Source organism: Stegodyphus dumicola, chromosome X1 (genome assembly GCF_044657685.1).
Source record: "Stegodyphus dumicola isolate Sdum_Otavi_A_Nest chromosome X1, ASM4465768v1".
Classification (NCBI taxonomy): domain Eukaryota; kingdom Metazoa; phylum Arthropoda; class Arachnida; order Araneae; family Eresidae; genus Stegodyphus; species Stegodyphus dumicola.
Window position 1 is genome coordinate 66,690,284 of NC_140780.1, and position 15,835 is coordinate 66,706,118.

Here is a 15,835-nt window from a genome sequence, read left to right on the forward strand (position 1 = left end):
ATGTGTTAATAGATTATAATGAAAACATAGGTGGTGTACACATAGGACAGAGTCATGACACACAATTCATGTTTTCGAAAAAAGTTAAGTGGTATAAAAAATGTTTGGGGGGAGCTGAAGGATTTAACAATATTAAACTCCAACAATGTAGGACTTTGTGTTTCTTCATGTTTTGAGATTTACCACATTCAATGTTCATTTTAAATTTTGTTACTTCTTACTGGAAATAGTTTTTAATGTATTGTTTTATTAATTTTAAACTCTATTAACGGATTTTTGTCAATTAAAACTTTGTAATAACTTGAACAGTGCTTCTGAAAATTATTTTACAAGATAAGCAATTTTTTAAATATATTTTTATGTGAAATAAAGAAAAAATATTATTAATGCTAATTGTAACATATATAAGAGCTTAAGTAATAATCTAAAATGGTAAAACTTTTTTTTATGATTTTTTCCAGTCCTGAAGTTAGGCTTAATGATGCAAAATCCCGTCCTGCGTGGCGACTGCCTTCGACTCCCTTCCATCCAGCACAATCATCTTAAACAAAGGTGCACCCCATGAAAAGGTTAAAGAAATGGTTGTAAAAGCAGCAGTATTAAAATTCTATGATGTCAACAAAGATGTTACTCTTTTAGTAGATGCAAATTTTGAAGGTTTAGGTACTGTTTTACTACAAGAAAATCAACCATTTGCTTATGCTTCCAGAGCCCTAACAGAGTCAGAAAAATTATGCTCAGATAGAAAAAATAGGCCATTACTTTGCATGTTCTAAATTAATCAATATATATATGGCAAATGCATTACAGTTTAAACTGATCATCGACAATAAGAAAGCACAATTAAGCAACCTCTTTTTAAGTCAGTGATTGCAAATTCAAATTTTCAAGAGTATTATCTAGATGTACATTACAAAAAAAGGAAAGACTAAGTACAACATATTTGAATAAAATAGTAGATAATGATGAAGAAAGAGAAAGATGTTGATTACAGCATGTGATCAGAAAACTGATGAAGAAAGAAACTGAATGTGATGCTACAACACAGTGTTTAAAAAAATATATATCCTGGGAGGTTAGCTAGACAGGAAACATCAACTAAAGTATTTTGGACTACAGAGATGTGTCGACACTGGAAAATGACTTATTCTTCAAAGGAGGAAAAGTAATTAATTATCCTTTTGTCTATGAAAAAAGAGATGCTAAAGTTTTTGGCCACTTGCAGATGAAACAAGCAGATGAAAGATAAAATTTCAAAATGTCCTATATGTAATGAATATCAGAATAAAAACATAAGCCAATCTATGATACCACATAAAGTTTCTAATTTATCATGGTGTAAAGTTGCAACAGGTTTATTTGAGATTAACAAAGATTTATACTTATTAACTGCAGATTACTGTTCCAACTTTTTTGAAATCTCCAAATTATCAGATACTCAAAATAAGACAGTGATTAGTTATATGAAATCTCATTTTGCAAGACATGGCATACCACTGATAGTGATATCTGATAATGGATGCAAGTAAAAATTTAGGGTATTTGCCAAGAAATACCAATATAAAAATAAAATGAGCAGTCCATACAATCTGCAGTTGAATAGATTAGTAGAGCAATTAGTACAAATGGGGGAAGAAATTGTTAAAAAAAGATTAAGCAGATCATGCTGATCTTTACTTAGCACTGTTAGCTCACAAGAACACTGCAACTAAGAAGATATCAGGATCACCAGCTCAACAACTTATGGGTAGAAGAACAAGGTCTTCCTACATCAGAATTATTAAAACCTCAAATTGTGAAAAATTTAAAAGAAAAAACCAACCAAGAAAGAATAAGAACCTTTAAAAAAACGAAACACGCTATATTATGATCATCATACAAAAACATTACCATCATTAAGCAAAGGAGATTATAGGGTATGTCAAGATAATCACTGGAAACCAGCAATTGCAGAAGTATTTAAGATGCCCAGATCATATATACTGAGATCAGCAGGAACAGTATTCAGAAGAAACAGAAGGGGAAAAAAAAAAAAAAAAAAAAAAAAAACATTAGAGACACTAAAGAAAACAGCAACTGCTGAAGAGAAGATCAGAGGAACCGAACAAGAAGTTACTCAAAAAAAAAAAAAAAAAAAAAAAAAAAATCCCAGATATTCTCAAGAGTAAAATTCAGAAGATCAATCATCAAACTCCACTAATTCAGAAACAAGGGATGGAGAGGGAAGATCTAGAAGTGTGAGAGTGATTAGAAAGCTGGCTAGGTATTTGGAATGATTTTGGACTTAAAAAAAAAAAAAACTTTTGAATTCTTTAAACAAAAGAAAGATGTAACATTTAGTAAATACTAAATGGGAAAATTAACATTTAGTATTTAATAACTTGTGAATGGCAACAGTTTGGAATGCAAGCACAAATAGAACTATGTTAGCAGTGGAGTGCTCTATAATATATAATATTCTAGTCTTTTACCCAAATGGTTTAAACAGTTGAAAGTGCACCTCCTTTATTTCACAGAATCTTCAATATTACATATACATTTCATATTTCAATTAAATCTTCATTTAAATCACTCAAGTTCTGGTTTTTAAAGAAACAAAAAAAAATGTATCTTAATATTACAGTATCAAGTTTTTATATAATGACCCTACATAGACTTGTAGTTACATTAGCAGATTTACTTTTTTATAAATGAGAAGTTAATTTTTTACTTACTTCACAAGAAACACTGTTGCTCTTAAATTTATGATACGGTATTTTCAAACCATCCCATGTGTAATTAGGAGATGCTGCGCTTACATCTTCACTTCTCTCATTTACAATTTGATTCTCTTGCCTTTTTCGTTTTTGATGAATTTCATCACTGATTTCTTCTAGATTGTGTAATGCATCTGCATAGCTCATTTTCACTTTTAAAACGTTTTCTTCTAAATGATGAACTTTTTTCCTTTGCTCCTACATAAAAAATGAATTTAGAATATTACCATGACATATTAAAAAATATGCTTTCAGAAATAATGAACTGGAATTTGTATTATTTGCTGGCATTGTAGTGAATGGAAAATTTCTTAAAACTGCCCAAAATTAAATAGAACTTACTTCAAGCAACTGATTGAATTTTGCTTTCATTTCAAAATAAGGTCTAAAGAAAGAAAATGACAAATGTGACACTCTTTACAGTTACATATACAAGTTATAGTACAATAAGAGTAAGACATAGTCATATTTAAAAATAAAACACAATTTTTATTTAAAAACTAAACAGAGGGTAGCCATAAAATAAATTTCTGTTATTTATATCATTCTGCAGCTTAATTCTTTAAAGGGCACCAACATATAAAATATATTGGAAGTTTGTCATTTTTAACCTCCTAAAAATGCTAGTTTTTTTACACCAAAAGATGAGTTTCTAGTATTTCCTTTTGATTCTAAGTGGCAGCACTACACCATGAATGCTCAATATTTTGCATTCATAGGGTAGTGGCAGCACTACAGTGAGTTATGAAATTAACATACCTTGTTCAAAGGATTCATGTTTGAAGATATACTAGCGCCCATACTGAGGGTACCTTGGCGATAAATTGCAGTACCAGACTTCCCCTTCTCTACTCTTTCAGGTGACAGAATTTACTTATACTATAATTGTTTATGATGTAATATGATAGTTGTTTATGGCGAATTTACAGGTAGTTTAGGATTAAACATTATGTTCATGGGGGGATAGGGAGTTTACTGACCTTGTGCTGAGAATGAATAAAAGTATTAATTTTTTTTATATATATATACTTCGCTAACTCCAGTTGAGTTTTCATTTATCTTTATTCAGCTAAAACTTTCATTTCAACACTTCACCCTTCCCTCCCCCGAGAAAACTCATCTATTTCATAATTGTCATCTGCAGCTAAAATGTTACACAATTTTAGGGTTTAAATGTGGCATGTTAGCCCCATAAGACACCCACTGCTGCATGCTCTCCAAAACCCTATAATGCAGCGCAAATGAAAAAAGGTGATTGGGTAATTTGATAATCCACTGCAAAGTTGCAAGGTAAGATCACACAAAAGAGAAGTTCATTTATAAACATAGAAAATAGGAATACACTTTAGTTCTGTCTCTTTTTACCTGGTAGTGAAAAGGAAAATCAAATGATTTGAAAGATGCTTTTATGCCTTAGATCATCTTTGTTAATTTTAGATTGGACTAAGAAACATAAGAGAAATTTTTCACCTGGGTAAGGAGGTAGTATATAAGTAGGTGGTTTCAGAAATAAGTTTTCACAGCTGGAGTAAAGGAGGAAAATATTTCTAAGGCCAGTTTCAGACAAAATAATTTATCTTAGGAATGAAAATATACACTGGTTCCACGGAGCCCGTGAGCCCAACAATTTTAAAAAAAGGCTTTGAGGTGTGTTAGTACTTTACTTCTGTTGAAGAGATATTCTTCCTAGGCAAATTATATATTACTACCTAAATTATTGAAAAGTTAAACAGAGGCCCCTAAGGGACTGAAAATTGAAATAAGGGCTTTGAAGCGTATGGACCTTTTTGACCAGACCTTTGCATGATTAAAATTTAACTATGAAAAGTAGTTTAATTGAATGTTCCCATTCTAAAAGAAATGTAATACGAGTTTAAAGTTTTTAACTATTCCCGCTTCCTGGAAATCTCCTGGGACAGTATGTCCCAATGGTATTGTCAACTGAAATTATTTGTTCCAATCATCTAGGACATTGTGATAATAACCTTACACTGCATGTGAATAAATAATAAAGTTAAATTAAATGTACCGAATATTTTATTATTTTTATAGCACAAGTTAAGTATGATATGGTGTAAAACAGTCTTTACAAAGTGCAACCTGATACATTTAGCATATAGGCCAGGTCTCTTTAGTCATATATTTGCTCTCAAATTCCTTACAAACACTGCAAACGTAAAAACCCATTTAAAAGTGGGTTTTATTCACCAATAAGGAATGAAATTTAATCTCTGGGACGTATAAGCTCATTAGGGCCAAAAGGGTTAACCCTGCAATGGAGGAGCTAGTGTACAGATTTATGCCAATGCCATCTTATGGGCTGTAATTTTTATGCAACCCCTTCCTGAGCTTCCTCCCTTCCTCTACCTTCCTAGAAACATTCCATGAGTGCAGCACATCTGGTATTTCTGGTCAATCTGATTTTCGTCTTCCTCCCGAAAGCAGTTATTGTGAATATGTCGCGTAGGCGAACACAGTACGTTGCTCCTCCAAGTATGTACAGAATCAATATTGTACTTCCAGAAGATTATTTGCCTATTTTAGAAGAAATCTTGGTTGATGAAGATTTCGACAAATTGGATAATGCATATGATGTCGATGAATCAGAAGTCATCGAACATTCTGATCATGAAAGTAACTCAGAAATTGAGGGAAGTATTTCTAAACATACTCCTTTTCCTTCCTCAAATGATGTTTCCCCAACAAATGACAATTTTAGTGATGTTGAAAATGACATAGTAAGTCCATATGAGGACTTTTTTGTAAAAAAAATTTAGAAAACGAAGAAAGTTGGAGGAAAGTTTCTGAAAGAAGAAAAGGAAACATAAATGGAATAAAGTTCCCATCAAGGGCAAATTCGCGAGAACACCTCGGAAAAATTTGATGAAAAAAATATTCTTAAGTGCCAAAACTTATGACGATATAAATTATGAGCTTTCTGATTTCCAGAAAATCATAAATACAAATATGATTGATGCTATTGTACAATATATGAATATTTATTTCCAATGTAACAGGACTGCAGATGATCTCCAAAACATCTCACAGAGAAGCATGTATGATACTAATAGAGATGAAATATTGGTCTTTTTAGGAACTTTATTCTTATTATGGTGCAAAAAAATGCCAAAACTCAATGTGGAGGAAGCATGGGCAAAAGACAGTACTGGAATTGAAATTTTGCAAAGGGTCATGGGTCTCAAGCGATTTAGAAACCTGCGTGCTGCTATTAGATTCGACGATAAAGGCATAAGGTATGTGAGAAGAAAAACTGATAAGCTTGCTGCACTAAGAGAATTTTTTTAATCTTTCAACCGGAACTGTCAAAACTTTTATACACCAGGTGACGAACTCACAATCGACTAGAAGTTGGAACCCTTTCGCGGGAGATGCTCTTTTATTCAATTCATTCCCAAGAAGCCCGCAAAGCATGGTCTGAAAAATTTTCCAGTTGTTGACTCACGAACGTTTTATACATTGAAGCTTGAGATTTATTGTGGTAATCAATCCCCAACACCTTACGAGGCTTCTAATTTTAGTTTGTCACAATTGTTTCATATGCAACTAAAAAAATAAGTGTGCATTACTGCTCAGTACCTTACACGATGACAAAATTGGCCAGGAAACAAATAAACCTCACGTAATCCTGGATTATAACAAAGGCGAAGTTGACACCGTAGACCAACTTTGTAGTAATTTCACTGTCGCCAGAAAAACCAAGAGGTGCAATGGCAATATTTGCACTGCTAAACGTAGCGGGCATAAATTCGCAAGTGCTCTTGAAGTTTGTAAACCTGATGCAACCATCAAGTTTAGAAGATATTTTTTGAAAAATCTAGCTACATCTTTGATGAAACCTCAACTTTAGAATCGTCTAAAAATGCCATTTCTCCTGTCGCATTCCAAAGCTATTACTAGAAGGCTGGTAACAACAGAAGCGGACGAGACGGCCGAAAGGGATGAGGAACCACCTGCAAAAAAGATCAAAGGACGCTGCACCGAGTTTGGTAGAATGAAGAATAATTACACTACCATAAAATGTTCTGGGTGTTCTAAGTTTACCAGCAAAAATTATCTGGGCAAGACAGTACAACTTTGCAAACTTTGCTGCAGTAAACAGAGACAATCTGAAGAGGATTAAAGCAGCAAAAGTTTTCTAATTTTTTCATTTGTGGAATTTATTACTTACCGAACTTTTCTCTACGGAATATTTATAATCTGTAAATTTGATTTATGATCTTATAATTTTCATACAGAAAATAATACAGAATACTGTATAACTTTAAATTACATTTCCAGTACATTCATTTTTTGAATTAATTAAAAATTTGTAATTTCCATTTTTACTGCTTTTTTTCTGTTATTAATTTTCTTATATCATTGTTACTATGACGAATCACCTTATTAATGCCATGTACAAGATTAAATAGTTTCAAACACGAAGCAGAGGCTCGAAAAACGACCTGGCGTACTTCATACGCCATTCCTCTAATATTGTACCATATGCCAGCCCCTCCAGCTGAGGGTTAAATAATAAAATTGTTTAACAGCTTTTCTTCCTGAACAAAATGATATATTACAAACTATATTTGCAAAACGTTAGAACCTTACGGGGCCGAATAATCAAAGCGTGTACAGAGGGGAGTTCTTGGTATCATAGCAAGAAGAATGTTCTTTCTATGTATTATCTAAAGCATGAAATATAATAACTTCAAGAATGTAACTTTAATTTTTCGACTGAATTGTAGCATTTAATTTTTCAACTTTTTATTTTCAGCTGACTTACATTTCCTTCTAACATTATACTAGTTCAGTTACTGCATATGGTTAACGGATGCAGTGTTCTATTTGATACATTTTTTGATAAAATAACACTGAAATTAAATTTCTTTCAAAAAATTTTAACACATATTTTACATAAGTATGTTCAACTGGGTGGCACCATCACAGTGTTTAAAAACCGAAATTTTATTTCTAAAATTTTAAATTTCTAGAGAAATTTTACAACTTTTTTACTTCAAACTTGCATAACTATATTGAAGCACTCATTTCCATAGACACACATCAGAAGTATGCAAAAATAGATTAAAAAAACAAAAATTAACAATTGGCAGCTACACAGGAAAAAGATGTCTTACAGGGACAGTGGTATTAAACGTACACTGGCCTTTAAAATTCAGGATTTTTTTTTAAGCCTCAATTTTCTGTTCTTAGGGTGCATACATTATAACTCGTGCAAAATTTTACCACAATTTAAATTCTTTTATGTACTGTCCTTAAAGGATCATTCTAAACATGACAATTGCATCAGAACTGAGTTGTGCTCTAAGGTAAAGGGAAAGGAATTTTGCTGAGAGGAAAAATTAGTTCCAGACGTCACCCAAAATTAAAGCTAATAACTCAAAAGATACAGATGAAAGATAAAAAAATTTACTCCAAAGTTATAAGAATTTTAATTATTGCACAAGCTTGAAGAACAGAAACATTCAAGACAAAATATTGTTCTTACAGTTCCCAAATATTATACAGTAGAAGTCCAGAAATCCGCAATGCTTGGGACCAGAGGTTGTGTGGATTTTAGGATTTTGCGGATTTCAGGGCAGAAAAGATAAATCATAATATTCACACTAAAAGTGCAAAATAAATAAGGTGTATTAGATACATTTAATTAAATTATTATATACATTATTGCAATAACTTATTATAAGTGTTCAATTATTATTACATATATAAATTGATTATATTATTCATTGTATTACTATATGTACACAGCATCGAGGTTTGTCGATTTCGCCTCATGCAAAGATTCCCAGTTTCGGATTCCGGTGTTAGAATCAATGTTGCTGTAAAATTTCAACAGCTTTTCTTTATTTTTCTGTATATCATACACAATCGCGTCACAATTCCATACGATTCTGCTATAAACCGACGAATAGCACCTGCTTTCATCTTTTGCAGAATTTGCACTTTTTGCATTACCGTCAATGCAATGTGTTTACGTTTTTTCAACGTTGGAAGCAGTAAAATCATGAGTGTGTTTCTTATCTGTAATTGTATTATAAAGGACTAAAATTTAAAATATTCTTAATTTATCCACAAAATATCCGGATAAAAAAAGAAGGCAGCACCAAATAATCTCGTGAAATAACAAAGCTTAGAAAATACAAAAACGTGAATCATGAACTTGAAAGAAGAGTTGAGTGAATCGTCTGCTTTTTTACCTCGATGCAGATTAGAGGTGGAAAAAACTTTTATGATGATGTCAATAATTTGGTATTTCCATTATGACTCATTATTATTCGGTAATTATTTTTTCTTCGATATTTCGTACTCAATGTTGCTGTTTCTGGAACCTATAAACTGAATGTTTATATTTTGAGAGGCAACGCGGATTTCAGGTTGGCGGATTTTCGGTATTTGACTGTAGTCGTATATCAATAGTCACTAATGTCCAATGTGACAACAATTTCCGGAGATTGAAAATTCCATTTAGTGCTCCATGATGTGCTCAACATAACATGTTTTGAGGTATATTTTGACCTTCAACAAGCTAACAGCATATTTATATTGTGTATAAACAATATCAACTCAAAGCAATACTCAAATCTGGCTGTCAAAGAGGCATTAATACACTTTCCAAGGATATTCTGACCATTTACTGTAGAATGGACAAGAAAAGAACAAACTCTAAATCCATGTTTAAGCTAAGAAAATATGCCAGAGAAATAGCAGAAGCTTTGACAATTACCATATACCTTGGTGTATAGTGTGCCTGTAACTTCAAACTACAATTTTTAATTTTTAGGTACATTTGCCTTATAATATGTACCCTTTACTTCACCTGAAAGAAAGAACGAACCTGAAGAACGAACCTTTCACCGAAGAAACCTGAAGGATATACATGCGATGCTATTATGTTTCTTAAGTCATTCACTTGAAGATTTTTGTCAGGCTTTCGAACAATGGTACAGCAAACTGAAAAGCGGAAAGGGGAACTATATGTGTGTGTGGGAATGCTTGAAGGAGTAAATAATTCTGCAAAGACAGTAAGTTCTGTTCAATGCAGCTGTGCAAAGAATGTTATTCTAAGGCTTTGAGAAATTAATGACATATTATGTCAATAATAATAACAATTATGTTATTGAAAACAGAATTTGAGGTAAGAATGCACTTGTGACCCGAATGAATTTGCAGGATTAGAAGTCAAATTTTTTCCCCTTTTCTGTAGTCATTTAAAGGCGTGATTTTGAAGTGTGAAGGCTTTAGTTAATTGCATTTGCTTTAATTGAAGTACAACTAATTTAGTGATTTTAGATGTAAATATGACTCCTAGCAAATGAAACGAACACAGTGCTGGTTTCAAATGCAAAGTCATTCAATTTTGAAAGAAAATGGAAATCGTGCTGCAGCAAGGATGTTTAGTCCTGGTGAAAGCTCCATATAAGAGTGGAAGAAAAACAAAATAACAATAATTAATATGGCAAAGAATAAATATGCTTTGCATAAAGTAGCAATGAAATGGCCTATCCTAGAAAAACATTTTGCAAACTGGGTTCTAGAAAATCACCAGAATGGATTAATCATAATAAAAAAATGGTGTCATTGCCTTAAAGTGGGTAAGGTTAGGTTATTTAATTACGGCAAAGCCTCAAGGGCTATCTGCCTAAAGGGAGGGATGCCTTCGTGGAGGACTGACTCGTATACACGTTACACATGGGGAAAACCATTAAAACACCCATGCAGCCAGCCCGTTAACAGGATTCGAACCTTGGACCGAACTACCAGTGTTCAGTGACTTTACCGCTCGGCTGCTGGTGGGCTTAAAGTAGGCAAAAAAGAATGCAAATGAAAGTGGAAACTCAAAGCATCTTTGAACTGGTGAGTATGGAATGGCATGGAATAGTTTATTTCTACAAGAAAAAAATATTTTTGCTTCCAATAGATTTGGACAACAACTTGATAAGTTACCAGAAGTATGTTATTTACCTACACAGGCAAAAAGAATATTTACTGTCACATATTAGAAGTATCAAACATCAGCAATGTTTGATATGATAGGAAATAAAAAAATTACGTGAATGATCAAAAACGATTGATAACAACAGATGACGAAAAATCTTACCTCACCACCGTGCTTTCCTGCTTAGCAAATGGTACAAAATTAAAACATTTTTAAACGAATGATGATGCTGAAATGTAATTTCCCAAACAGCATTTTTATTCATGTTCACGAGAAAGGATGGATGCACGAAAGCAATGCAAGATTTTTGGATAAGAAATGTTTGGCAAAAGCATCATGTTGCCTTAATCCAGAAAGTCTTTTAGTTTGGATCACGTTCAGATTCCATATGATCATATTGTGAAATCGTTATGGAGGTAAGAAAGGAAGGAGTGGCCAACTCGGCATTAAGAGTGAAGCACTGCTCTGAAGCTTCGGTCTCCAGATGGGGTGTTTTCTGTTTACATTCAGAAGCTCCCTTGACAGTGCTTCGATAGTATTTCGGCATGACAGTTCCATACAAATAAAAAATGGGAGATTTTTGCATACAAGAAACATTCATTGTGTGATTAATAATAGCAATTTGTATAGTTTAGTGACATTTACGCAAAAATCACATCTTGGTTATTTTTCGATAACTAACAACAGCGATTTTGATTATGAATTTGTTTTATAAAATTCTAAGCTGTTGCACTACAAAAATATAGATTTTAAGAAAAATGTTATGCTAAAAGAATGAAAAATACCTTACGGTACATTTAAAATTGTATACGTCTTTCGATACCCTTGATAGAGTATTCACTACTTTTACTTTAAGTTTCAAACACCAAAATGTTTTAAATAAAATAATTTCTTTTATCAGCCACATATTATTGTCACATGTACTTTTTAAATGATACTTCATCACCAATAGCTACTAATCCTGAAGAACATGATTACATGTTTCATCCAAATGCTTTAAGTTTATGTGTAGAACAAATAGTTTATAACTTATCTGGTTATGTGGTACACAGAATTTCTGCAAAAATTAAATGTGCTTCTTGTGTAAGTGCATTATAGCGGCAGCAATCCACTAGCTGTTACAGATCACTTATTTGTTATAAAAGTAAAGGATACTTAATTTATCAACTGATATATACATATTTCTTATCTAAAAATTTCGGATATATGCCAAATTATTGTAAATTACTTTACTCGATAAATATATTGAATGCACAGAAATTAAACATTTGCATATGCTGGAAATGAAAAATATGAAATATATATGGGTATTTATGCATATGCTTGCAAAAGCACATATCTGCCTTTAACAAAATACGTAAATATTTATTAAATTAAGACACAATAATTAAGATGATGGTTCGGTAAAACCATCGAAACTAGTCCTGTGAAAATTTTGTAAATTAACGCTGATTTTTGTTGTTTGACTTCTGAATTAGTATTTATTAAATTATTTATAAATGTATTTGAAATGAAGGATTCATTCATTCATAAACACCTGAGAAAGTTACTGTGAAGAATCTAATTATTAAATCTATCTAAATTTATAATGCTTATAAATATACAATAAAATTAACATTGAATTGTAAACATAAATTGAAATCCTGTTGACAAATACGCTATAAAACTATTTAATCAAGAATTCTTCGTACTGGAAAGCAATTTGCTAAAAGGTATAGTAAAGCAAATTCTATGAGATGTGTACCTAAGAAAGTAATGGTGGTGGTGGTAATGGAGTTCTGGCATAAAGCTCTAAAGGAAAACACAGGATTCGTTCTTCAACATACAAACTACAGTAAAAATTTTAGATACAGAAAAAAATCTAAAGATAACAACACACTTATAAAATGAAGGAGAGTAAAAAGATATTGAAATGGTGGGATGAAAATGCTGATTATGATTCAAATAATGAGATATGCAGTATAGATATAAAATCCTAAAACACCTGATTCATTAAAATTCTAACATAAAATCTCAAGATTAAATTAAATAACACAAACCTGTTTCTTTCAGGTAGAGAAACAAATTGGTATTGACCTCTCTTCTGATTAAACAGTCGAGAGGCAGGTCACAGCTATTAAAATACTTCTCACGAAGCCTATTAAAATATGGACACTCAATTAAAATGTGATGGAATGAGAGACAAATATTACAATTTGCACAAACAGGCTCGTTCTCAGCTTTCAGAAGGTAGTTATGTGTCACTCTAGTGTGACCAATTCTAAGGTGAGTCAAAAGAACTTCTTCCTTACGATTGCTAGTGGTATACCAATGCATTATTTTAGCCTTTACCCTTCTCAACTTGCTATGAAGCTGACTGTCCCAAAGTTGCTGCCATTTTTTTTTTCTTTCTTTTTTTCTTATTTTCTCTCTGATGCCACAACAGATATCTCTAAAAGAGATGAGGCGGCCGGACATTTCAACAGCATATTTCGCTGTGATGTCTGCCAGCTTATTGCCTTTTATTCCTGTATGTCCGGGAACCCAGCAGTACTGAATTTCATACACCCGACCTGTTAAGTTTATACTCAACTTCAGTACATCTACTATCACAGGATTCTCGGTGCTGGAAAATGATTCTAAAGCTTTCAATGCACTGTGGGAGTCTGTATATATGTATATAATGAATTTTTGTGGCGTAGTGTTGAGATATACAAAAGCGCACAATATATAGCAGTCAGTTCAGAGGTTAAGACCGAGGAGACGTCGTGTAAATGTCTGCCCTCCAAGTGGTCACCAATTATATAAATGACATCCCATGACAAGTTGACTTGGATCCATTCCTATATATGGAAAGATAACTGCTGCAAACTATGCCTGTGCTCAGCAAAAATTTGTCTGTACATGATCTCATTAGTGGTTCTTTTGACGTAACTGTGAAAAATATAAAGAAGCTGGATTTGTGCATTTTTCCAAGATGGGATTTCAAAATGCTGTACTGCTTGTGGGGACATATCAGAAAGGGAGAATTCTTCAATGAGAGGACGAACTCTGGTAGGAAAAGAAGGCACACATGATGGACATGCTTCAAATAAAAGGCCACAGCTATTATCAAGTAAGCACAGTTTATAATGATGGTCAGGTTGAGACAATATATTAAAATACTGTAAAAGAGACAACAACTCACGTCTCAAACGGAGTAATGGTTTGTAACAGTCAACATAAAGACTCTGGACAGATGTCCTGAAAGCACCAGAACAAATCCACAGAGCTTGAAGATGAACAGGATCTAGTTTTAACAACACTGAAGACCGAGCGGATACGTAAACAACTGAGCCGTAGTCCAGTCTAGAGCAAACAAGAGCTCTGTAAATGCGAAGAATAGAACAATGTTCTGCACCCCAGGAAGTGTTCGCCAAGACTTTTAAAATATTAAAAATTTTTGTACACTTCTTTCTCAAGTTTAGGATATGAGAAAGGAAAGTCAATTTTTGGTCGAACAATCACCCCTAAAAATTTTACTTCAGGTGCAACTGGAATCATTGACCCATTGAGATATAATTCAGGCTCAGAATAGAGACCTCGCTTTCTACAAAAGTGCCCACACGTCTTCTGTTTCGAAATCGTAAATCCTTGTCTGTTTGTGCATTTCTGGATCCTGTTCAAAGCAATCTGGAGCTGCCTCTCTACATGTCTCATATCTGCACCTCGACAGCTAATTTGTAGATCATCAACATATAAAGATCCTGAAATGGTGGGGGGAAATTGTTTTAATACAGAACTTATTTTTAGGTTGAACAGGGTTACACTAAGCACACAGCCTTGAAGCACACCCTCTTCCTGTTTGAAAATCTCTGACAAAACAGAGCCAATCATTACTTAGAAGAAAGAATAACTTTAGCAAAGTCAGGTATGAACCAGTGATCCCTACACAAAAATTCATAAGGATAGGGAAGATATTACTATGCCTACTGCAAGCAACTAGTTTTCGGCAGCAAAAGAAATAAATAACAATAATTTAATAAATTGTATATTCTGTGAAAAATCTCGTCAAAGCAAAGATTGCTACAAAGCACAAAATTTAAGTCATGATGAAAAATTGAAAATTACAAAAGGTAAAAAGTGTTGCTTTATGTGTTTGAAAACAAACCATCGAGTTACAAATTGTAAAAGCAAAGTTCTATGCATGCTTTGTGGTAGAAAGCAATACTTTGTTTGTTGTCCAGAATTTTTTAGCAGAAATCAAAAGTTCATGTCAAGTGCAATCAAGAAAGTTGTGAAATTAGCACTCTTTCTTCATCTACTTCAGGAAGAGTTTAGCTTCAAACTTTAGAGGCTGCCATTCAACATGAAGGAAAGAAACTTCATCTTCAAGCTTTGATTGATACTGGATCTAAATATTGCTATGTTTTAAAGTCTACAGTAGAATCCTTAGAAATACGACCAGAAGCTCATAAAAAATTAACGCTCAAAAATTGTGTTTGGAATAAGAGCATCTGATATGAATCACAAATGTTATAAAATAAATGCTGAGAATCTGCATACTGGTTAGAGCTGCAAGATTCCTGTTTTATATCAATCTATTATAATTTGTGGATCTACACCTAGTCTAAAGAAAGGACCTTAGGTACCAGAATTAGCTGGAAAGGTTGATTGATCTTTTTGAGGAAGCTACAGCAAATTCCAGCTTTATAAACAAGGTTATGAAACTAAGGGGCAATATTTTACCGATACTATGCAATGGTTAATCAACAGATAGCAAATGAAGTGCTCTTCTAGTACTTCCAGCTATGGAACTAGTGCTAGAATAACAATGTGCGTTCAGATGATTATTACTTTGAAGTCAACCAAGTCATATTTTTAACACTTCAAACAAAACTCCCTTACAAGGATTTTCTGCAAACGCTTTAACCTACAAGCATTTTCTGCAGACTTCTCAGCTTCAGGATGTCAGATTAGAAACAGTGCCACAATAGATGCTGGCTTTCAAATATATGTAGAATAATAGCAGTAGAGCAAGGTAGTAAAAAAATGTGAAAAATTACACTCACTTTCTTCTGCACAGCACTGCCTAAAAATCTAGTATTGGTTACACAAAAGTTTCTTCATTCTGCATAAAAGTTATCTTAGCCAGGCAAAA

General features: G+C 32.9%; 1 protein-coding gene across 8 annotated transcripts in view; it reads right to left on the reverse strand.

Moving 5' to 3' along the window:
- LOC118193211 (SH3 domain-binding protein 5-like) overlaps nucleotides 1–15,835 on the reverse strand; it is a 94,706-nt gene that overhangs the window by 22,494 nt on the left and 56,377 nt on the right. For all 8 annotated transcript variants that reach the window (XM_085808043.1, XM_035364268.2, XM_035364267.2 and 5 more), the window contains 2 exons: nucleotides 3,099–3,141; nucleotides 2,715–2,954 (listed from right to left, as the gene is read on the reverse strand). In XM_085808043.1, the coding sequence (XP_085664169.1) occupies nucleotides 2,715–2,954; nucleotides 3,099–3,141 (283 nt within the window). The remainder of the gene's footprint in view (nucleotides 1–2,714; nucleotides 2,955–3,098; nucleotides 3,142–15,835) is intronic.